The 25,436-nt window shown below is 41.2% G+C and overlaps 1 protein-coding gene across 50 annotated transcripts in view; it reads left to right on the top strand.

Moving 5' to 3' along the window:
• The window catches only part of MAGI1 (membrane associated guanylate kinase, WW and PDZ domain containing 1), a 477,139-nt gene that overhangs the window by 389,242 nt on the left and 62,461 nt on the right, over nt 1-25,436 (top strand). For 18 of the 50 annotated variants that reach the window (XM_043550815.1, XM_037903487.2, XM_037903486.2 and 15 more), the window contains exons 6-13: nt 325-407; nt 3,639-3,677; nt 8,775-8,832; nt 13,134-13,222; nt 14,056-14,148; nt 17,437-17,499; nt 19,074-19,256; nt 20,547-21,167. In XM_043550815.1, the coding sequence (XP_043406750.1) occupies nt 325-407; nt 3,639-3,677; nt 8,775-8,832; nt 13,134-13,222; nt 14,056-14,148; nt 17,437-17,499; nt 19,074-19,256; nt 20,547-21,167 (1,229 nt within the window). The remainder of the gene's footprint in view (nt 1-324; nt 408-3,638; nt 3,678-8,774; nt 8,833-13,133; nt 13,223-14,055; nt 14,149-17,436; nt 17,500-19,073; nt 19,257-20,546; nt 21,168-25,436) is intronic. The other 32 variants (XM_037903502.2, XM_043550827.1, XM_043550826.1 and 29 more) reach the window with 5 other exon arrangements.

The following is a 25,436-nucleotide window of genomic DNA, read 5'->3' as shown; positions in this document are numbered from 1 at the left end:
AATTAGCCTCCACATTAAAATGCGATCCAGAGCGTAAGTGAAAGTTTACCGGTCCCTGCTGTAGTTACCCCTGTGCCTTACACATGAATTTCTGACTTCTAGTGGTGACTGTTTTTAAAATCTCAGATATTTTTTTCCTATCAATGCTGAAAGTCTCTTGACTTGCTAGCCGGTTTTATAAAACGTAACGTTGTTATATTTCTTCTGAAATAAAAATATGCTCTCAGCTCAGCTGAATAATAGAGAGGGCACATGGTTTTCTGTCACTGGTGCTTCAGCTCGGTTTATAATAATGAAGGTCATATTTCCATTTCTGGTTTGCAGCCATAATACTAAAACAACCTCTTGGCTAGACCCACGGTGCCTGAACAAACAGCAGAAGCCTCTAGAAGAATGTGAAGATGATGGTAAGGGACTGAAAACAGTGAACTAAAACTTAGTGTGTTTGCTCTAATTTAGGTAAATAGATCCCCCACCACCACCCCAACAATACTAGGATTGCAAAAGGTAAAATAAAGAACCAAGAGTGCACAGAGATAACCACTATGAACATGAGTTTGTTATACAACCACTACATACACGTAAGGCGAATCATCGTGATTTTTCAAATGATCTTGAGTCAGACGATCACAGAAGTATTAGAACGAGGAGGCATCCATTTTTGCACAAAAGGATTTGAATGTTCATTGTTGCTGAAAGAGACCAAGGTCCTCTGAATGCATGCGCTAGCTAGCACGCCTGGGCAGGCACAGAGGAAATGGTGCTCTGCATGGCCCATTGCCTTATGCTGTGGTTAGTGTGTTTTAAGTGGATCCAAAGGACATTATTATTTCCTCATTTGGGTAGAATTAAAAGGTTAATGTATTGCTTCACTTTTGAATGTTACATTCTGGTAGTCTGGTTAGCATTATGATTGCTAAAGAGAAATTATATTTGGAAATCATGGATTTTTATCACTTAATTTGCACCAATACCATTTTGCATTCCTTGAGATGTTGAAAATGCAAGCCAATGTCCAGTTTGAAGGCACACAAATAAATCAAGCATCCCAATCTGTGACTGGAAGAGGAGGTATTTCACTTAAGTTTACCTTTAAAAAGGCACCAAAATGAAAAGTTCAGTACAAAAAAACTGCAAAAATAATAAGGGCCAGTAAAACATTTGTGAAAATATGCACACAAATTTTGGTCCGTTGACCTTTAACACATACACACACAAAAAACCAAAACAGGAAAACAATGGCATTTTAACTGGCATAGTGCTAGGCATGAGCATTTTAGAGTGTCTGCATTATTATTCTAAAGCTAATTTGGGGATTATGATCAATCACCTTCTCTCTCAAGCTATTTGTGAGTCAGGCTCCTATGCTTTAGGGGTATTATCTTACTTAGGAAAGGAATGGACCTGATTGTTTCAGAAGTCACCTCTAAAGTTGCTGTTACAATCTTGTAATTTGTCAACCTTCATTTTTTTCACATCTGAGTTCTTTTTCACATGTAATGCCTGGATTTGACTGTACAAACCGCTTTTTCATGAGAAAACCAGATAGTTGTACACGTGGCTAATGGACTTGAATGCTCTCAAAATACAAGATGTCTTGTGATTGCACAAATTTTAGACAAGACACTATGCATTCAGTTTTTAGAGGCCTACTTGAGAGCCCTTTGAAATGTTGGCCCCTTCTGTTGGAGACTAGATCCTGTAAAGTTTGTGGGACTCCAGGCACGGAGATCCTTGATCCAGGGTTGATCCCTTTGCAGGACTCGGGTCTAAAAATAGATATATCACTGGGAGCTCGGAGAAACAATTTAAAATAGAACATAAATTGCACCTAAGCTTTCCCCTTGCTGAGGCTAGAGTTTTCCCTGAAGCACACCCTCTGTCCTAACTCCCTCTTCAGAGTGCGGCTCCAGCTCCTGTTTATAATCTCAGGTTTCAGAGTAGCAGCCGTGTTAGTCTGTATTCGCAAAAAGAAAAGGAGGACTTGTGGCACCTTAGAGACTAACCAATTTATTTGTTTATAATCTGGTTGAAGTTAACAAGGTGCACCTGCCACTGTGACTCAACGGGAAACACCCTGCGCTTTCATACAGGGTCAGGATACAAGAATCAGGGTGACTTACCAGAGGGTCCCCTACATTCTGGTACCATGCACCAGAGTCCGCCATTCTGTTATACCCTCATCCTTTTCAACTAAACAATAGGCACCTGAACAGCTTGTGTAATTGGGACAGTTAATTTATAATAGTGTAATATATTTTTTAAAAAGTAGCTCCTTCCTTTCAGCTCATTTTATCGTTCCTGCCTATGTTTGCTAGTGAATTATTCTTTTTCTAACAGCAAGTAGTAAAACTCATTACATCCCAGGTGCATTTAGTGCACTGCACACTTCTACTTCGCTGTTCTAAGTCTGTCTTTATAGTTCAATAAAAGCTCCTAGGTGTGAAGAAAAGGTAAAATAACATTACAAATCCCAAATGACAGTCTGATCCAGCCACTGTGGACATAAGGTTGCTCATGTGAGTAGCTCCACTGAAGGCTATGGGGGAACTCCCAGGAGTAAAGTTGCGTGTCTGTTTTCAGGCTTGGTCACATCATGTGTACCGTGGAAAAAGTAAATACTTTGAGTGTTAGACATCTTTTCAGACTTGTTTTGAATTTTATCTGTGTTGTATTCTTTCCATGGCGGAGTACAAATCCCTGAAAGTTTTCTGTTTACTGTATATGAAGAAAATGCCTATTAGCATTTCACACACAAATATCTAACCAATTATTCTGACATACTATAACACAAACAGCTCATGGGTAAGTTAGAGCACATAATGTATTTCTTCAGTGTCATAGTTATCAACAGCAATCTGATGGTATTGTATCTCTTATGTGTGTCATTTATTAACATAGCTAATACTTTTCTGTTACGTCCCAGCTTGTTTTATCATCTGCATTCTAGTTGTGTCATCACCTTTCATTTTCTGACTGCAGTATTATTCATAAGCCAAGCAATACCGTAATCATCTGTCATTGTTAACTGTTGAAAATGAGGTCTCTTTGAAGTTAATGCAGCTACATCTGGGTGTCAGGCTCTTTACTGGTGCATCTGGTTTGCAGGATTGGAAACTTAGGCCCCAAATGAGCAAGGCACTTAAGCACATGCTTACCTTAAGTGCATAAGGTAGTCCCAATTAAGTCAGCAGAGCTACCTATGTATTCCAGTTTGAGGTGTTTAAACAAACATCTCTGAACTGGGTTCTAAGTGACATCCTATTTAAGGGCAAAGAGTTCCTCTCAGATCTGCACTCAGCTTTGGTCTCCTGATCAATGTATAGCCTTTTGCATCTGAGAGGAGTGTTTTCCCACAAAAATGATGATATGCAAATTTGTTTGTCACTCAATCTAATCACATATTGGCATGAAAGTAACTGATCCACAATTGTTTTAACAGTGCAAGAACCTATTCTTTTATGACCCACATCAAGGTCCGTAAATACTGTGATCGCTAAGATGTGATAAACTGAGAGTTTGATCTGTGCAAAATTGGTGTTGGTTCTTCTGTTTACTATAGCAATATCTTGCTCGCTGCTGGTATCTGAAATTTTCTTTTAATTTTTTCTGTCTCATTTACTGCTCTTCCTTTGGAGAAGAAGGGGTACACACGGAGGAACTGGACAGTGAACTAGGTAAATCATCCATCTCTCATTTTGCTGTATGACTGACTGTACCATTTTTAGCCTCTCATTGCTTGACTTCTCCTTTGTGTCATTTTGCATCTTTCAAGTCTTTAATTTCAACAAGACCGAATTCAGTAACAAAATGTATCGGGGTTTTTGACACTGCAAATAGATTTTTTTTCCCCCCCATTATGTGGAATCTTAAGGCACAGTTCTTATGGTACTGGATCCCAAAGAAGAGAAACAAAGTAAGGCCTCAATCTTGAAAGGCTTGAGAACATGTTTACTCTTATGCACCGTGGGTTTTAATTTTCACCCTGATGAAGTCAATGGAGTTTTGCCATTGACTTCAGTGGGGCCAGAATTTCACCCAGTGAGTAGGTCCATTGACTTCCAAGTTATGTGAAGAGTAGACACATATATAAGACTTTTCAGGATTAGTACCCAGCGTTCCAGATTAGAGAAACTGAGTGAAATTTGGAAAACTGGCTAAAAATATCCCACAGAATGTTTTTGCTGAATTTGTCAATGAAACAGCAGACATTTTGCCCCAGTAGCTGATGTTATAAATCAAGAATAAATTTATTTTAGATGGTGTGGTCCAGTGGTATTTTCTAAGTGTTTTTGAAGAATGCAATCATAATATATAATCTCATTTAGCATTAGTTAGTTCAGTCTGTAATTATAGTGCAGAAAACTATTAGACAATTATTTCTGCTCCACATTCTAGTCCATTTTGAGAGTTGAAAGGGATGAGTATGTTATATGTGACTGTATTTTCATTAGGTTGTTCATTGCTTTAAAGAAATTTATAACTTTCTATGGTAGCCGATTATATTACAGTGGAATTAATCTCTGGTTTCCTTAATTACTTGAAAGTGTAGACTGAGTCCCACTTCTGTGTGATGGATATGCCAGAAGCAGCCAATAAAAATTGACTGCTTTTTAAAATGCTATACAAGAAGCTGCTCTTGTGGTTAGTGTGGCTGGAATAATGTTAAGAACCTAACTCCTTTTAGTGCAACACTTGGAAAGAGATTACAGAAAGGAATAATTTCTCAATTCCTGTAGCAGGTGTTGGCATAACCCACAGCACTAAGGTTCCCATTGCGATGGATGGTAATCTTTCACAGACTAAAATAACATCGAGAATAAGTGCATGAAGACAGCTGAACCGAAATGTATTTTTAATTAAAATGTCTCAAAACCAGTAAAGATGAAGTAGTAGTATTATAAAATAACAAGATTATGAGTAAAAACTACATTTAAATGCTTGCTCCTATCAGCTTCATATCAGCTCTTTATTACACATCAGCACCCAGTGTAACTTCAAGGGAAGGATGGACAGAGGCAGTAGATCCAGGGAAGAGCATTGGTTGATAACCATAGCCCAGATCCTGTACCAACTTGCACATGTGCTTAACTTTACTAACATGAGTAGTTTAATATCCGGGCGACTCCTCACAATAGTAGAGACAAGTGTTTGTAAAATTGGGGTCCATGTAAGTACTACAGGGGTTTACAATATTTGCATGTCAAGAAAGAAGTTTAACATTTGCAGTAGTTCGGTCAGTGCCAGCAAGGTCAGTGAAGTATGGTCAAAACATATCATCAAAATCTGCAGTACAGTAGGAACACCAGTGGTTAGTATAAATTGGTTTGTGCCAGAGATTAACATACTTAGTTTTAACTCAAGTTTAACATTTGTTTTCTGAATGTGAGAAAATTAAATGGAAATCAACTTGAAACTTTCACAATATTTTGTATTTATCTTATATTTTCTAAAGTAACAGATATAATAGGTAGTAATATAGATGACCTCTGTTTTAACAGAACAGAGGTCATCTATATTAGGATTTTAGGATAGAAATTAAAGACTTAGGGAAAGATTTAACGCTGTTCCACATGGACAACTCCTACTAGTCTTGTCTACACTGGGAACACTGAGACACGTAATTCACTTCTGTGCAGCTCAACCAGTAGTAGCAATATCGGAGACTGCAGAATAAATTGCAGGCTGGTAAAAATCACTGTGCCCAACCTCCAAAATGGCTATGACCAGTCAAGCTGTAGTGAATTTCAGGGCTTAGTTTTCTAGTGTAGGTGCAAACATTGGCATTCGAGCTATGACTGTACAAGGATGGAATGCTCCAGCGAAAGGTTTTAGGGCTAGATTCTTACATAGGTGCAGTGGGGCAAGGTAACTCTCAATCTGGGCTGGGGTTTTCCTGATTTTCAGGGATTTATCACTCTTGTAGGCTGGAACACTGACCAACAGGCTCTCAGCTAGGATCGTGTGTTGACACCATGCTTAAAAATATAAGTTGGGCACTTAAAGCCAAATGCTCTTGCTCTGAGTTAATATTAGATTATAATCCTCCATGGGGGTCTACATGAGTGTGCCCTCAGAGAACCACATGGGACTGCAGGAATAGGGATTCCTTTCCTGGGTCAAAGCTATATTCTATGATCTAATTGCTCTGGTTCATCTTGAAGATGGGTGGGAATCATTTAAAACAACCCAGATACTGGACTTTGCAAAGTGGGTGCTACTAATGAAGAGTAACTTCTTGCTTTAGAGCATTTCAGAAGACTTTTTATTAGATTCCTGGATGTGGATCTATATAATAGACTACTTATGGCTCCAAAGCACCAGTTCTTATCTTGTTCATTTTCAACACATGTAGAAATGTGTTTTGTTAAATTTAAAACTGCTTAAAGAAGTATTTATCCAATAGCCTGGAATGTCAGTGGAGCAATTCCAAGGTCCTTGTTTTGTGACCTTCCATAAATGTTCTTTTCTTTTACAGAAAAGAAAAATGAAATGTTAATACTAAAAACATTTTAAATAAAGATAAGGCAGTGACACTGGCCAAAAACAATAGCCTGAGATTTGAAAATAAAATAAACATTATTTAACGTTGTGACATAAAAAGCATAGCCAACAAACTGAAGCATCACTCTCCAACTTTAACTCTTGTTTTGGTGGTCTACTTCCGTCTCTCATTCCAACCTGGCCTCCACAGCCATCTGCTTCCACAGTGGAATAAGTTAAGAATGAAATGTCAGCCAAAACTTTTGACCCTTTTGATTCTTGTCTGTGTTAGATCTTTAATCGATTGAAACTTTTTGACTAAATCCCAGTCTTTTCATCATTCAAATCAGCTAGAGTTTCAAATGAGGGAAGACTTCCAGGATTTGGCCTTAGTTTTGCACTTCCATTTTAATATTGAGGTTACTTTTGTGCTTTGTAGAGGAATGTAAATTTCAAACCCGTTCATTCGCAAGGCATGCAAATAGGGTGCCCAGATGTCCCGATTTTATAAGAACAGTCCTGATATTTGGGGCTTTTTCTTGCATAGGCACCTATTACCCCTCATACCCTGTCCTGATTTTTCACACATGCTATCTGGTCATCCTACATGCAAAAGAGATCTGCTCAGAAGATTGCAAAGTGGTTTCATACTCAAAGGTTAGCACTGGCTTGCATTTGGTTGCTTATGTCTCAAGGAATCCAAAGATGCTTAAACCGGATAAGTGTAAAAATAAAGAACGGGGGGGAAACATGTCTTTTATTTTCAAACAAGGGACTTGTGGAGCAAAACCCATGAAATTAATTTCTTCTGATGTTCAGCCAATTCTGAATGCAAACATAAACTCGGAGTAGTTACCCCATATGTGTTTGTGTGGCTTCCCTTCATTTTCAGTCTGGAATTGTTTGTGCCTTTATGGCAGTGTAGCTGATGTCTATAAATACTGAACTGTACAGTTACATTATTCTGATTAATGGGCCACTGTTTGATTGTATTGGCTAAGCAACTGATACCATTAATAAAAATAAATCTTTGCATTCCATAATGAATAAACACAGATTATTTCCCATTGGTCTTGTCAACTTGGCAATAAGTGCTGTTTTTATGAGGAATTCTTTCTCATTGGGGTATTTTAATAGTCTTCATATGCATGCTTATTATATGGCGATTGTTCTTTCTTTAAAGTAACTTGTATAGTACCTCAGGACTGAAAGCCATTGGGAGCTTTGTTTGATTCAGTGGGAGTAGGATCAGGCCCTTGAGTAATACATACAGTTCAAATAGCCCTCACTACTCTGCTGAAGTGATCATAGAATCATAGAACTGGAAGGGACCTCGAGAGATCATCTAGTCCAGTCCCCTGAAACTCGTTGCAGGGCTAAGTATTATCTAGACCATCCCTGACAGATGTTTGGAGATTTTTAAGAGCAGGTTAGGCAATGATGGAGATCTCCACAACCTCCCTAGGCAATTTATTCCGGTGCTTAACCACCCTGACAGGAAGTTTTTCCTAATGACCAACCTAAACCTCCCTTACTGCAGTTTAAGCCCACTGCTTCGCGTCCTATTGTCAGAGGTCAAGATGTTCACTACTTGTGGTTAAAGAAGTACCACATGCCTCCAGTCTAAAAATCTGCAGGCACAAAGTGGGGATAGGTTTCCAAATGCTAATTTCATCTTCAGAGCTGTTTTTAGTAATTGTTCTAATTAAAAAAAAAATGAAAATGACTGTTACATGTGATTATGGCATTAAATGCTTTTGTATCAAGTGTTCTACAGTGAAGTACATTTGTGTTTGCATAGCATCTAGCATAATGGGCCCCTGGTCCTGAGGGGGACACTCGGGTGCTAATATATAAATCATGCTAAATGCTGAAATGTATTTAAGCACAGTTACTGCAAATACTTAGCAGAGGAATAAAAAAAGTGTACTTTTCCCAAACCAAAACATCTACTGAGAGGCACCGCCTAGAGACTCTAAAACAAGGAATGCATGACTGTTCATTTAACCCAGGAATCTAAATAATAAACTGCAACCAAAAATTGACCTGATAAAACTATAGGCAATGGGCATGGTTTGTTAATCCCACTACTGGTAAGGTAACAGTAATATTTGTGCTCATTAGACTATGCACTGATACAGAAATGATGGCTGTGATTCTCTTTCCTGATAGTTATTCTGTAAGTGAGAGTATGAGCAGATGTGGAATTCTGTAAGCCACGTGAAACTGGGATGCCTGTCTGAAAACTATATCTTTAAGGCATTCATATACATTTTTTTTCCCGCCCCCAGAATTGCCTGCTGGTTGGGAAAAGATTGAAGATCCTGTATATGGAGTCTACTATGTAGAGTAAGTGTTGCTTGACGTTTCTGTTTTCAATGTCAAGTAGATAAGAACTTTGTCCATCCGAATTTGCTGTATCTTTGTATCATTCATTGCACCTGAATGGCTCACAGCTGGGGGCAGTGGTGTTTGCCTCCACCACCACCAAAAAAGAGTTACGAATAAGCTAAGAATGCTAGCCACGCGTGATGCAAGGCAGTCGCCCACCCTGATTGCTTTGTTTAAAGCCTGCAGTGCTATAAGAATGCACAGGCAACCTAAAGACTCATACTGCTCCAGATACTGGAAGTGAAGCGTTAATATTCTTGGTCTCAGGAAGGAAGGCACATCGTACGTTGCTCTTCTGCGCACCCCCTGGTGGCTGGCCGTGGCTCAGCATTACAGGATGTGGCCTGCACAGGAGTGCTGTACCCTTAGGGCTTGCCGACACGAGCGTTTAGTTTGCGGCAAGCTATCCACCGTGTGCTACCCTGCTGTGGATTAACAGTCTGTTTGGCCCTGCTGAAGCGTATTAACAGTTGGTTATTGCACTTTGATTGAGTCCTCTTTGAAGCAGTACCAGATCAAAGCTGATGAATGAACTGTTCTCCACATGGAGCCGGCTTGAGGGGATATACTTCTACTAGCTATCAGCAAGCGAGTCCACTCAAAATAGCAACGTGGCTGCCGTAGTCAGTGGCAGCAGGGGCTAGCCATCCTGAGTCCAAATGCATCCAGACCTCATGGGTCTGTACTCAGGCACCAAGCCCAATCCGCTGCCTATGGCACGGCAGTTTACACTACTACTGGTTTTGCGTGCGTATGTCTCCTCGAGCTGGAAATCACCCCTCCCCCCAGCTCCAAGTGTATGTATACCCTTAAAGGGCTTGTCCAGCTGTATTACTGCAAGTGGTCTTATATAGGGAAGAGGCCTACTGGGATTGGAGTATTGGGAAACCTCAGAGTCTTAACACTCAGATGCCTGAATTCCTTAATGAATGCATAGCTAGAAGTAAAGGCAAGCAGGAGCACTCATCGCTAGGTGCCTGAGACCCATTCTTGGCAAGGACAGAATTCTTTTTAGCTGAGATACATTTATTCACAGCTAGAATGGGTATGTGATTAATTTAGCATTTTCCTTAGTATAGCAGTGTGATCAAAATGTGCTCTCATAAAGCAGATTACCAATTCAATTAAAAAAAAAAACCCAAAGAATGAAACATGACAGTGCTTGTGTGATCAAATAGTAACCATAAAGGTTCCTGTATTGTATTGTAAAGAATTATGGGTTTAATGTAATTCTCTCCAGAATAAGAAGAGTTTCCTCTTTATCTAGATGACAGATCGTTCCCTTGGGAAATCGGAGAACCAAGTTTTGTTTCATCACTGACCCCATAAAATGAATTTTTAATTATGTGTACACTCCTGTCTGTTAGGATGGCTTAGGATAGCCTTCAGAATAGACGTGGAATACAGATTCTATCTGCTTTGGCTCATTTTTGACCCCACCATCTGTGCTTTGGGAAACAAGGTTTAGCAAACTGTATAATTAAGATCTGACATTTATTTGCCAGAGATATCAGGGGTATTTTTCATCTATTAAATGTCATGCCAAGAGGTCTCTCTCCAGCATTTCCAATGCTACTTTGCATATGCATGCCCATTAATTTCAGGCCACTCCTTAGTGTGAGATTAAATAGGACTGTAACAACAATGTGACAGAACAGATCATTTTAATTAATATCTATCATCTACTAATACAGGTATAAAATAGATTTATCTCTCTTACACAAACACACTTATGTTCTGTTACACTGAATGATTTTCATTTCATGAAAAACTTAAGTGATATCATTTTTTGGAAACCATTGAATTCTTCTCAGCCTTCCACTGATACATGAAATTGACAGTCTCTTACAGGATTTATGAGTTTGTTTTCATATGCTTATTAGATTCATTAAATCAACAGTCTAGCATCAGGCTTATTTAAAAAAAAATTATCCTTTTTGTGAACCCAATGAAGACAATTCTGAGTGGAACTCTGTAGTGCATGTTTTGCAGTTATTTGCAAACAGTTGTTTTGAAGATAACTATGGAACTGTGGAAAGGACTTCTAGACAGCAAAACACACTTTCTTAATGGTAAACTTTTGTACTGGACTCTAGCTGAATTTTAACCAAATACAGTTAACACTGGCTAGATGCTTAATGCAGCTGATGCTTGAAATTCACCGATAAGCATTAGAGAAATTGGATATGAGTGTTTTGTCTCCGGATAGCAGGATTTTTAAGATGTTCATCTCAGTAAGTTTTATGCAAAGAGGTGCCATTGTGTAAAGAGTAACTGAAATCATCCCTATGACTTGTGTGAAAATTGCACCTGAATCAATATGTCCATGTACTGAAGTTTCTGATGTAGATTTTTCACGATTTTGTATTCACTCTTCAAATAGGTGTATTTTGCTAGTGCTTTACCGATCCGTTTCTCAGTAGAACCAATCAAGTGAAGATCAAGAACCAATCAAGTGATATGTCTCCACAATTGGCTAATGTTTTCATGCTGGTCAGACATGTTAAAAATCACCATACTTTTCCCTACCTTTGTAATCAGTTCTCCAAGTATTAAAACAACTGATGATCCAGCAGAGTGCAGCTCTGCAGGCAGTTTCAGCTGGGCCTGTGATTCAGAATAAACCTGAAATATTGAGTCCATACCATGCCAGCCTCTTTCGAAATAGAACTTACTGAGGTTTTGCAGGATGATTGATGCCTACAGTAAGTGCAACACATCGTAGCTCAGTGTTGGATTGGTCTTTTTCACAGTTCTGTTCCCATTTTCATAAAATTGCCAATGACTGTTTGCAGTCCACACATCTTGCTAGGCTCACCTTGTGCCATCAAAGCAGAGGGCAGTTGAGAATTGCCCTAGTATAGGGAAATTATAGCCTATGATAAAACTGGGGTAGCTGGCTTTTCTGCCAGCCTCTCCTGGTCCCTTTCACCCTCACCATAGATTTTAAGGCCAGAAGAGACCATTGTGATCACCTAGTCTGATCTCCTGTAAAACACAGACCAGAAAATCACGCGGATTAATTTTTGTATCAAGCCCTTCTGTTTGAGCTAGAACAGATCTCTTGAAAAGGTATTCATCCAGTCTTGATTGAAAGACTTCAAGTGATAGAGAATCTATCACATCCCTAATTAAGTTGCTCCAATGGTTGAGTACCCTCCCTGTTAAATATCTGCCGCTTGTTTCTAGTCTGAATGTGTAGATGTTATAGCTGGGGACAGGCAAGGGTGTGTTCCTGGCCTGTGGAGGAACACAATGCCCTCTGACCTGTAGAATTATGTCCCCCACATATTATAGAGGAAATTACAGCAGTTCTGTGACTCTGCAAAATTGCATAGAAGGGGTATCTCAAGATCAGGAGTGCGATAAAGATGCCTCAGTTGCAGTGTGCTTGTAGGTGAGGGAAGGAGTTCAGCACTCCTTGAATATTGTGTTCAATGCAATGGCTAATGCTTTTTCTACTGAAGTTATGACTTCATTAAGAAGCTGTCTAATTCACAAGTCATGTAAATTCCAGCAGAACTTTAACGGCTTCAACAGATTAGCAGTTCTTTTGCAATTTTGTGGCGCTGTCACTTTTTTCATGGGTTTCGCAAAAGGGTTAGCTCTATCCATCTGATGCAATGCATGATGCATAGACATTAGTAGTTTCTACACACATTTACAGGTAAGTAAGCTTATTTTGTAGCAGTCTTGGATTGATTTATGTTGGTTTCAAACCAGGTTATTTAATGGTTGCTAATTCAAAATACTTCTTGTGCCAAGGTCACACATTCCCCTTCATTCAATCTGTCTTGCTGCCCATATCTGCAGTGCAAAGCATTGCAAGTATTTTTCACCCACCATATTAATATTGTGCATTGATTAGATAGCTGACAGATGTTACCAGTTTTTTTTTTTAAACTTCACTGAGCCAGGGAATGACTGCACCTCTGGGAATCTGATTAAAGCAGGGATGATGTAGGTCTGTCTTTTAGCATGTAGTCAGGCAGGGCATCCTTTCTGCCTTAATCTCATTTTCACAGTTAAACTGCTTCTTATTGTAGTTGAAAGAATTAGCCATTCCTGCTCAAGATGTCACAGCAGATAAGTTGAGCTTGTTTTCCTAAATGAGCATTTGGCACAAGTTGGTGAGTGTTTCGCCATATGCCTGGCAGTTTGCTTTTTTGCCCCCTTTGTCTCGGGAATTTCAAGTCTGGCTGTCATTTTTGTTTGCCACACAAAATGTTTCCTAATTTATTGCTCTCTTTCTTCTCCAGCCACGTTAACAGGAAGACACAATATGAGAATCCAGTTCTGGAAGCGAAACGGAAAAAACAGCTTGAGCAGCAGCAACAACAACCAGAAGGTTGGCACCCGTGGAGAGTATTATGCTTGAGAGATTTGTTAACAGAATATGCGCTCCCTTGAGTTTACTACCTCACGTGGACATATTTGTCCTTCATTAAAATACTTACATTGGGATCCCTGTGATTTTAAAAGATGGATTATACACACAAGGAGATATAAAGGGGCATGTAGTTTGCCCTCTTACTAGAAGACTGAATAGCACGAGGCGAAGGAGAAATGATAAAATATATTAGCACTGAATGGCTTTGAATCCCTGAAATGGGGAGAATTTTTTAACTACTTCTAACTTAATTCTGAAACACTGATAGGTTACAAAGCAAGCTTACTTGTTCCCCAGAAATTATAAAGATCAACTTGTGAGCCTAAACTATGACTTTTTTCAAGAGGTCATTTTTATATTTGGCCTGGTACTAATAAAACATAAAGAAAGACTAGGGAGTAGTATCAAATATGAATTAAACTCCTTTTTACATTATTGCTAAGAGTAGATTCTTGGGTGTTGCAAACATGTTCCACATCAGTCAGTTGTTTCATTATTTTGACACATTTTTGGATTATTAAAAAAAATCATGTAATGCCGCGATAGCACTGAAATGAAATAGTCTCAGCCATTTAGAGTGCAGGTATGCCGTGGAGTTTCTGCATGACACTTCGATTGGCTACATCCCTCGGAACTCACAATGCAAATCGACGTAACCAACATGGCCTGCTCCACTTTTCAGTCCTCCTCCTCCTCCTTCAGTCCTCCTCACTTTTCTAGAAGGTTTAGCCCTACCTAGGTGGGTGATTTTGTTCTATTATAGTTATGTTTTGTATTTTTTCTATCTCTAGAATGGACAGAAGAGCATCCACCTCTTGGTCCACCGGCTATTCCAAACCATGCGCCAAACACCCAAGAGCCAGTTCGAGAAGCACCAGTACAAGGTAACATCCAATACGGTTTTTCCATTATAATGAAACTAATTTTGCCACTACATTTCTTCAGAAACAGGACCTTCAACAGTAATGTAGAGAGGACATAAAACACCAATTTCCTGAATTTGTCTGGACTTTGAGAACTGTGGGTCTTATACAGAAGAGGACAAAAATGAAAGTGAATAGGGTGCCTCTTAGAGAGCGGATTTCTGCAAATCTCTCTCTGTTGCATTTCAAATCTTTCAAAAGATACTGAAAATATGAATTACACTCTTAATAGATTAAAAGCAAATTGTTTAAAGTACAATATAATGGGGGTGTGCAAATGCATATAGAACTCAGCCCCTTCTTGCAATACTGTGTGGTTAAACTATGTTAGAACGTGTTTGGCTGTTATTTTCTTGCCTGTATGGACAGGAAAAAAACCTACCCAGGGTAAAGTGTGGTTCTTACAATATGCTATAATGTAGGCTAACAATATTTTATGTTGTTATATGATCAGACCAGAAATGGGATGGAGAGGGTGGTTGGATATTATTGGGGCCAAAGTTGGTGTATAATTATTACCCCTGTCAATCGCTAAACATGAGTGAGTAGGCTGAAAGTGTCATGCGAATTAAAATTGTTTGACACTATTGTCCTCCTAGAGCAAGTCAGTACTTTCTGGTGCCAAAACAATGCATACTGTGTTTGCCACAGTTTCACAGCACACTGTTTCTGAAGTGCTCATGAGCTCTGTGACGCTTGCCCACGTTCCTTCACAAACAGCCACCTGAGTGTCTCGTGTTTAGACTTGCCAGGAGTGGGTCCTGGCAGAGAGGTGACTCGGTCAGTGTTTCCTTTTACTTCTGTGTTGTGAAGCTTTCCATGCTAGAAATGTTTGGGGGAGACCATTGTAAGGTGGCTGATGAGGGAGCTGTGCTAGGCAGAGAGCGAGGCAGGGGTACTGACCTCCACGTGAAAGCCCTGATACTCTAGAGGTCTCAGTAACTGAGGGCTTGGAAATGAATATCACATCCTACCGCTGGGACGGTTAAGTGGAAACTCCATGAGATGAAATTCAATGAGTTCCTAGAGCCTCTCTAAATTTTTCCTGTGTAGGCAACTATCATAATGCCTATCACAACTGAAGCAAAGTGCTCTCCACAAAACACACAAACATCAGCTCCACTTCTGCAAATCCTCATGCATGTGCTTCCATTTAAAATGAAGAGAACTGCTGCTGTGCTTAAAGGGAAGCAAGTGCAAAAGTGTTTGCAGGGTCAGGACCTTATTTACTGATGCCATTTCAATGCTCGCACAACATTCTGTGTATGTCCCGCCACTCCTGAAAAGTGGCTTGTCATAACCATCCCACCGGACAGGAAGATAAATGCTCAGAGCAGCATAAAGGACTGCATAGAAGGGCTACAGCATGATCTGAAACTCGCTAGAGCACAAGGCAAGATCCCCAGGTGAGAGCCTTCTCCTTACACAGCCGGCCATGGATCCAAGTATCAACAGCCGGAGTCCCCTAGCAGCCTTCACTGTGCGTAAAGAGAGAGCTGGTCTCTCCAATCACTAGAGCTCAAGCCTTGCAGGTTTGTCGCTAGCCCCGTAAATCATTCTCTGACTCGAATAAATAGGGAGCGCAGTGTGCTGCAGGTGTGAGGTACTCGTCCCTGCAGAACAGGGTGAGCCATGTGCTGCTTAAGCCAAAGCAGATGCAACCCAAGGGCAGTTAGAATGTAATGCAGTCATCCAGACTGGCAGAGGGAAAGGCATTGGAGGGCTGAGGTGAGGTCTGCTGCAGCTTCCTGGTCAGTGGGAGATGGGAATCATCGTTCCTGCCCATCCAGGAGCAACAAGGGATCCAGCAGAACCACAGGACTGCGAATCATGTTGGACAAGGGCGACCATGCCACCCAATAGAACCATCAATATCACATGCCTTATGCCTTAAGAACAAAGCAAAGGCTGTCCAAGCTGCTGCATACTGTAATGCAGGGGGACTGATCGTGTGGAATGTAGTTGAGCCAACCAGGCTCCTTCATAAGAACATCCATTCTGGGTCAGACCAAGATTCATCTAGCCCAGTGTCCTGTCTTCCGACAGTGGCCAATGCCAGGTGCCCCAGAGGGAATGAACAGAGCAGGTAATCATCCAGTGATCCATCCCCTGTCCTTCATTCCCAGCTTCAGGAAAACAGAGGCTAGGTACCCCATCCCTGCCCATTTCTGAAGTTGATAGAAATCTTTCCAATGTCTGTGACAGTCTGTCAATATAATTGTTTCAGTAATTAATGCTCCCTGGCAGATTTTTAATTAAAATGTTAGCTTCAAACTTATTTAAATGTGGGGAGAAAATAAACAGGCAATTTGGAGCCATTGTTTCTGTGCTCTGCGGCTTATATTATAAAACACCCTTATTTCGGCAATGAGCAATAAGAGAATCTTTAATCTATAATGAGAACTGTATTTTTGTCATGATAAGGTTTCTGTTGTTTTTTTTTAACAACTAAATAGGGTGCATTTGTCAAAGCAAAAATATGAAGTCATGGAACGGGTAGAATGGATTCAAGTGAAAAGAGGAAACAACTCTACAACCGTTGGGATGGATTCTATACTGCTTCTCATGGGTCGAGCCATGTGGCGGGAATTGCACCAGTTGAAGGCAGCCTTACTCTGGATCCCTATGCCCCGTGCTGCAGTCTGGGATAGCCCAGAATCTCACAGTCCCTTCTGTTCCGGGGGCTGTGGTGGGGAGCAACATAGGGCCATATCCAGTAGCCTTGCCTCTCTCCTACTCCAGGGGAAGTTCTCCCCTGGCCCACGGCAGTGCCTTTACCCGCCCTCTACACAGCTGGAGCGGCATAAAGTGCCCAAAATTGGACCCATTGTTTAAAATATATATTTTTAATACAGACTTTACCTCTCATGCTCCATGCGGGGAGGTGAATGCTTCGCTTTGACTCTGTATGTAGTCGGTTTTTAGCTCTTATCCTCTTAAATTTACTTTAAACGTAAGGGTTTGTGGTTACTATGGGGACCTTTTCTCAGCTGATCAGCCCCTCCTGCTCTGACCGCCTTCCCTCATGGTGACATTACGTGAAAGCTCTAGTCTCCTGTCTCCCGGTAGCTTGTCCAGATGTTCACCAGCACACTTTTCTCACAGCGTGTGCCCTCGCTTGCACTTGCCTCCTCTCTCTCACTCGCTCACACCCATGCCTCCTCTCTCACTTGCGGCAATTATTTCGCTCTCACACTTGCTCACTTTCTTTGGGAGAGATCAGCTGAGTTGCCCCCTCTTTCATTTCAGGCTCTGCTATCTGGGAGTGTTGCACAAAGCCCGGAAGAGCAGCAGCTGCCATTCGGCAACTTGGTGTGTAGCTTTGTCTTTCAGCATCGACTTTCATTTAGCGTACTTACTCATTTAAAGTGGAACCCCCTCACCCTCCATTGCAACCAAGAAGTAGCATAATAATGCTGCTATTAGCATGATATCTTAGTGTACACAAGAATCATGTTCTTGTGTTTCAAAGAGGCCGTGAGACGAGTCGTTACCTCACATCCTACTAACATTTTCTGATGGGAAAACACTTTTTGCACACCTGAAACACTTGGGGGAGGAAGGGGGGCAAAGCGAGCAGCTCCCTAGAGATCTGCCTGTCGGAGCAGAAACTTGGCAATGAGTTTTTAAATGCAGGCCGGGCGTTCTGATTATAATGCCCATAGGGCCCTGTCAATCCTAGAGTTGTCACCAGGGGTCTTAGTGGTCGGTTTTTCCCTCTAGGGACCTGGGTAAAAAACAGTCACAGGTGCAAAGATGTTTGATCTCCTGGCAGCAGAGTACGCAATGTGGCTAATTTTCAGAACCCATGCAGTGTCTTTTACATGGACCCTACCTCCACAGGACTTCTTATTTTATTTATTTTTTTAACTTTTAGAGCCCTCTGCACTCCATAGCATGCTCCCAGGGAGCACGGATAACACCCCTCCAGCACAGTCAGTCTGGTCCTGTGATTCCTTTTGTGGATACTGTTTCATGCACTTCAGGCAGAGTGTGGAGAGGAGCACGAGTCAGAGACAATGCTTTGGTTTAGCATGGCAGCATCTGTGCAGTTAATATAGAGAGGAGGCAGCAGGATGAAGGAAGCGAGATCCCCTCACAAAGCTTGCTTCACTTTTGGTGCAGTTGGGGATGAAAGACTGGGGTGGGGATGGGGGCATCAGGGGCTTTATGGACAGAGTAATATGGTCAACAACTTTCTTAGCTTTCCCTTCACTCAGAAATTCCCCCAGCAGCCTGCCCTAGCAGTTGTTTGCACAGTCTCTCAAACCCATGTGTTTCAGTAGACTGCTCAAGAAATTACCAGCGCTGACATAGCGGAGGTGTTGCAAGTCAGGTTTGAAAAGCTCTGGCAGAGCCATGAAAGGCCACTTAGCACAGAACCTGCTCCCTGAGGCAAGTGTTGCAAGTGCCTCGCTTTCACGAGCTCTCATTTCGTCCATTGTCTTTTAAAGATATGACATTTGCCATTACATGTGTTTTTGTGCTTCCTAAACTGTCTCAGGAGAAAGAGCTAGTAAATATATCCAGATTGTTTGTGTATTCCATCTCCCACCATCGATAGCCTATGCACATTACTGCATTTGTTTTAAAAATTAAAATATATACTCTGCCTTGAGATGGACACCCGCAATCAATAAGCAGAGGGCCACATTCTGATACCATTACTCACATATAGCACTTAACTCCATGAGTGGTCCCAGTGAAGTCAATGGAGTGGAGTGAGAAGCTAGTAAACCAGAGTAAAATTGCAAATCTGTCCCATTCTCTTCTGTGCATACACACAAGTGTGTCTGTCCATTAAATAGCTAGCATGGGCTGGGGAAGGACAAAGGGATAGAATATTTTTCGAGCATATTTATGGACTTTCAAAACTTCCTAAACAGGAAAACCATTTTTCACGCGAAATCCTTCAGAGTTGAAAGGGAAGTTCATCCACACCAAGCTGAGGAAAAGCAGCCGGGGGTTCGGCTTCACTGTGGTCGGAGGGGACGAACCGGATGAATTTCTCCAAATCAAGAGTTTGGTGCTTGACGGCCCTGCTGCCCTGGATGGCAAAATGGAGACAGGTAATGACGCTCTGGGGACAAAAATTAAATAACACCCCACTTTGCGCTTAACAGCGTCTGTTATCTGAGGATCTCAAAGAGTTTTAAGACTCATCATAACCCTCTGAAATAGCTAAGTAGTATTGTCCCCATTTTGTAAATGGGGAAACTGAAACACAGACCAGCTGAGGAACTTTTTCAAGGTCTTGTAGTACGTTATTGGTAATGCGTATACTGGATCCCAAGAGCTGCCATAGCCAGGGGTCTGCTCTGACTGTTAAGCCATTGATGCCAAACCGTGGGGAAAATGAGCAACCGCCTCAGTTTCTAGTGCAGCCACAGAGAGCCACCTGACACTGCATTGCAATAGTCACTTTGGGATGCATTGACAGTTCATAAGGAGGAAAACACCTCAAGGGTATTGTGTCACTTATTTTGCACCTCTCTGTGATTCTTTTTCATTTCGCCCTTTCTTCGTAGCTACTACCAAGAAATGGGGAAGGGGCTATTCTGCCCAATCCCTCCTGCTGCTCTTCATGTCTGGAGGCATCCTGAGCCGGGTCTGTTTCTTCAGTAGTGACATTAGTGCATTGCCTATGCCAAGCGCTAGAGGAAGCAATGGGGGTGGGGTTTTCGCTCTGACTGGGACTAGGCAGAGCAGGGAGAGACCATTGTGACGTGGCCTGAGGCCCATGGCTCTGGAGCCACTGGTTGAGCATCACTACTTTAAGCAGCCCTGCCTTGCAGCTACAGTGTAAAACAAACCAGAACTTAATCAGTGCTTAGGCTTGAGGACATCTACGGCTGAGACTCTACAGAATCATATTTATGCAGTCTGTTGCTGCAGTCCTTCTGTTTTTGTTCTTCATGTGGTCTCCATTGTGTTTCTGTCATATGTCAGCTGTATTAGAGTGTGTAATAGCAGGAGCTGAGCTTTGCAAAAACTGTTAAATGGGCCATATATTGTCATTTTGCTTGATTGATATATATATATATATTAATAAGCCAAGTTCTATTTTCCTTTCCAAAGCACTTTTGTATGTAAAAAATTATTCAGTGAATCTTTTGGATACAGATTGCTCTTGCTCACCTCTGCACAGCTACTCTTGTCTTTTGCTGAGAGGCAGGAGTATTTAGATAAAGTATCTGTGCAGATGTTTACGCCGGTACAAGTCTATCAGCATGGAAGCAGAGTGGTACCCATTGTTCAGTGCTGATAAGAGTCCATTGTTAATGTTCTGAAAAGAGATTGGTGCATTAAAGCAACAAATTGAAAGTGTATGTTTTTTTGTTTGTTTGTTTCATCCACAGGAGATGTTATAGTCAGTGTGAATGATACCTGTGTGCTGGGACATACACACGCTCAAGTTGTAAAAATCTTCCAGTCCATTCCCATCGGTGCCAGTGTGGACCTTGAACTGTGTCGAGGTTACCCTCTGCCCTTTGACCCCGATGACCCCAACACAAGCCTGGTGACGTCTGTGGCAATTCTAGATAAAGAACCGATCATTGTGAACGGGCAGGAAAATTACGATTCTCCAGCAAGCCACAGTAGTAAAACAGGGAAAGTAAATGGCTTGAAGGAGCAAAGGCCAAGTAGTCCAGCTGAAGTCTCTTCAAATGGATCCCATGGTTACCCCAACGATACTGTCTCTTTGGCTTCTTCTATAGCAACACAGCCTGAACTCATAACTGTACATATAGTGAAAGGCCCCATGGGCTTTGGTTTTACTATAGCAGACAGTCCTGGTGGTGGGGGCCAAAGAGTGAAACAAATTGTAGACAGCCCCAGGTGCCGAGGCCTAAAAGAAGGGGACCTTATCGTTGAAGTGAATAAGAAGAATGTGCAAAACCTCACTCACAACCAAGTCGTGGATATGCTGATTGAATGTCCTAAAGGAAGCGAAGTCACATTACTTGTGCAACGAGGAGGTACGTCTTAGGTTGTTTTGTTTTTTTTAAAGTAGTTTTATCTGGAAGGGGAAAAAAAATCTACATCATTAAAGGCTTGCGATCCTAAATCTTTGTAACCCACCCAAGTTATAAGATGTAGAAATTGACCATCCCTCACAATTTTCTCGTATTACATATCATATATTAAAAAAACATTATTTTAACCCATTTTTGTTGCAGAGGGAAATGTATGTGTATAGGTACATTATACATAACATTTATATGTAATATTAATATCTATCTCTGCCTTTTGATAGCAAGTGTTCTGATTAAATCAGGATTTTCATCATAACCCGTTTTTACATACTGGTAAAAGTTTGCCTCTGGGACTGAAACTTTCTTTGGATTTCCAAAGAAATTGTGGGCAATCCTCTGGCTGTTTTTGGAAAGTGAAGAGAGCAGAAATAATCCATATTCTACTTCTTTTTTTTTTTTTTTTTTTTTTTTTTAAGCTCAACAGTAACTCAAAAATATCCAGGGAAAATCACCCGCCGAACTTTGAATGTGTATAGTCCTCGTTGAAGGACCAGCCCTCCTCCAAATGTGGGATGGGCCAAAAAAAATTAAAAAAAATTAAAACAGAAAGTTTTAAGCAATGGAAAAATTACTTCTGAGCATGCTCAGTTGGCATCTGTGAGGAGTTTAGTGATCCTAATGAAGTTTCACCTCTTTTTTGCGGCTTTGCAAAGCACAGTGTCCCAGAAAGGCGCTGGGACAACCTCCACGGAGTAGTAGTAAGTCACAAGCTCCTGCTGTGCTTATTTTAAAAAAAAAAGTGGGGGAGCAACGTGCGAGAGGAGAGGGGACGTGTGGGGTTTATGGATATATATGTACAACGCAAAGGGGGATGAGCAGGAGAAGATGATGGTGATGAGAGTGCTGTTTGATCACCAACTCACCGCTGCCTATTGGAAAGAATAAAGCATGGTAAAAATGGTTCTGGGTGTAGTGAGTGTGTATGGGAGAGCGTAGACTTGAGCTTCTACTTGCATAAGTGCAAGGCAAAGTGTAATGAGGAGAGGTATGCTAATGAGGCATTCCCCTTGTAGGCTTCACTCCTGCTATGAGGCCAGAGTCGCTTGGTGTCTGCATAGCAGCTGTTCCTGCCTTCTTAGCGGGGTTGTCTACACTGCAATCACCAGGGGGCTATTGCAGCTTGTGGAGACCTACCCAAGCTAGCTTTCATCTCGTTAGCTCAGGTCCTGGAGCAGCGAAGCTGCAGCAGTCTGGGCTTCAGTGGGGACTAGCTCTGTGTGGAATTACCCAGGGGTCCAGGCAGACTTGTACAGCCCATGCTGCTGCCCTTGAGCTAGGTGCTCATAGAAAGCCAGGGTCCTCTGTGCTCCCTGCCCTGCACACCACTTTTTACCATGTCCATGTCTGTGCCACCATTGACACCTGTACCGGTCAGGGTCAAGCTGTCGGAGATGAGCTGCAGAGCTAAAATAAGCACAGAGTTAAGACTGTAAATATGTGCTGAATGCTGCCTCCCAGCCAAGCTGTGGGGAACATTTGGCAGAGGAATACTTCTCTACCGGCTTTCCAAATGGTTTTTAGTGGCGTCAGCATCAAGCCAGCAAGGGCTAGAGAATGTCAGTGGGGAACAAATAGTTGCCCAAAAAGGTGTACTGGATGGCCCTGACACACACACACACACACACACACACACACACACACACACACACACACACACACACACACACACACACACACACAGAGCGAGTGAGGGGGGTGGCCAATGTGTGTTGCTACACTTGACTTCATTTGCATTTCAGCTTTCAGGTTGTTTCCCTTCAGTCAGCCCCCTGATAAAGAGCGGGCTTAAGATAAGGGTGTAAATTAAGGTCCCTGCTAACACACACAGTTCTTTCTTCCCCGTGCAAAGTCCCATTGGCTTGCAACATTGGGATCTTAATTTGCATGTTTTGAGGTTTTTTAGGGAAGGGGGTGGAACGGTTATTAGCTGGACCTACATTTTTCCAAGGTGACTGGTGATTTTTGGGTTGCTTGTCTTGACACCTTATGGGGGCCAATGTTGAGATGGTGGTGGGTGCTCATCCATTTCTGAAAATCCCAGCACCTTTCAGGTGTCTCAGACTCGTCTCTTGTGAACGTAAGCCAAGGATTCGAGTGCACAGATTTAGCAATGAATGAGGGATGTAGTAAAATGAATAGTTTCCTTCCCTTCCACCTCAAAAATTTTATTGAATTTTATATTTTTATAATAAATTAAAAAGTAAGGAACGGAATATATTAAGACGAGTTCTCTAGTTTTATTACTGGTATCTGCAGAACCTGAGTAATTTAAAATCACTCTAATATTGAGAGCCTTTAAAATACACCATAAGTCTCATGTTTGATTTATGTATTTGGTAGAAAGTTTCTCCAACTACAGTTGGAAAGGAAACAGCAGATATTATTAATCTTCCTGGAAAGAACATAAATATCTCTGTTACCACTGTACATTAGTTAGTCAAACTGTGGCTGACATTCAATCATCCTTCTTTTGCCACAGCCGCTGAGGTATAATGAGAAGGTTTGGTCAGGAAATCAAGGTATTGAGTTTTAATGAGAGAGTAAATGGTCAGTCTACTGCTAATATTAATGAATCTCTTATCTGCCTTATCTTTCCCAGTGTATGGATGGATCAATGAATTAAACATATGTTGTCATGGTACAGAAGCTTGAATTTGTTGTGACCCTGGTGCCCAGTAAATAATTAAAATGAGCTTCTCTCCGCATCAAAATGAAGTTGCCCTGAGAGGTCGCTAATCATGGCTCATAAATTTAGCAAAATATATACGCATGAGACGAGCTACAATGTGGAAAACAGGGTGTCTGGTTTAAAAGTTAGAGAATGTAGTTAGCTAGGATGTGCTGTGCCTATGGGGTGTAGATCCGATGTACTCAGACCCTCTCTGCAGTAACTTTACCTTGCATTACCTCTGCCAATTCATTTATCGGAAGTGCCTGCCCTAGACAAAGTGCCACTATTTATTTTGATCAGATTCCAGAAGTGTACTTGGCTCCATTCTGTGAAAAGATTCTTCATGCCTGATGAAGTAGTTCTTCTTTCGGTCTCTCTGCTGGCTGTCCTTTCCTCCTCCTCCCTCTGGTGTCCAGTGAAGAGAGTGCTAGGAGAGCTTGCTGTCAGGCATCCTTTTATTAACATAACATTTGCATTCAATCAGACTTTGCCGGAATCATCCCCATCACACTGAGGCTGGTGTTCAGAACTGTCCAAAGGATTTGTCAGTAGTGATTACTAATCAGGCAGAAAAATATCAGAAAGAGATGTGTAATCTATGCGAAAAGCTCAGCCAGCTCCAAGCCACTGGTGCGCTCCCGACAATTACGCTTAGTTGTTGAAATGTAAAGCGCATAGCCGCTGAGAGCAGCCTGTAAAATATTTACTGTAATGTAGCTTCAGCAGAAGCTTTGACTTCCAGAAATTAGATAGGTTGTACCATCCAAGTCTGACAGTTGTTTTGAGAGAGGAAATACAGGACACTTCGTAAAAAGTACAAAATTGAAACAACTATTCGCTTAGGATTTTAGCATTGTCTTGCAGTATTTGGACATTGCAGTATTATGCATAGTGCACAAGAACCTGAAAGTGAATCTACATAGAAACAAAAGTGAAATTCACTAGTCTCTTTTCACTTTTCATGCTTCAAGAAATTCAAAAACTAGACAAACACTACTACATACCAAGTACAAAGTCAAGTGTGAGTCTTTGCAGGCTCATGGCCTACAATTGCACACATTATTTCAGTTTCAATAATCTTGAAGTATTGTTAATAATCAAAGCAGTAAGTATAGGACATTTTTATTTTAAATGTTATTTATAACCTGACACTGTCCTATTAACATTGGAGCTTTCAAACAAATGAAATTCTTACCTCATATTTGGTGCTTCAAAGTTGATTCAATACTAAAAATGGTCATTGCATGGAATCCCTTTCCATTAAGGCTTTGTCTACATGGGGAAATTGACTGGAATAAGCTATTCCGGAATAGCTCTCTGTGTGGACCCTCTATTCTGGAATAAAAGTGACTTTTATTCATCATGGGGACACACGGAAAAGTTTATGCCACAATAGTTGTTCTAGTTAATTTCCTGGTGTAAATAAGACCTAATATCTGACTGTGAGAGAATATTTGTCTTATTTATTATTCCTAGTTTTAGAATGACCTCAAAGCAAGATAACAATCTTTCAATTTCAGATCATTGGTTCTAATACAGCC

The sequence above is a fragment of the Chelonia mydas genome, chromosome 7 (assembly GCF_015237465.2).
Source record: "Chelonia mydas isolate rCheMyd1 chromosome 7, rCheMyd1.pri.v2, whole genome shotgun sequence".
Taxonomy (NCBI): domain Eukaryota; kingdom Metazoa; phylum Chordata; order Testudines; family Cheloniidae; genus Chelonia; species Chelonia mydas.
Note: the sequence above shows the minus strand (reverse complement) of the source record. Positions and strands in the feature narration are given on the sequence as shown.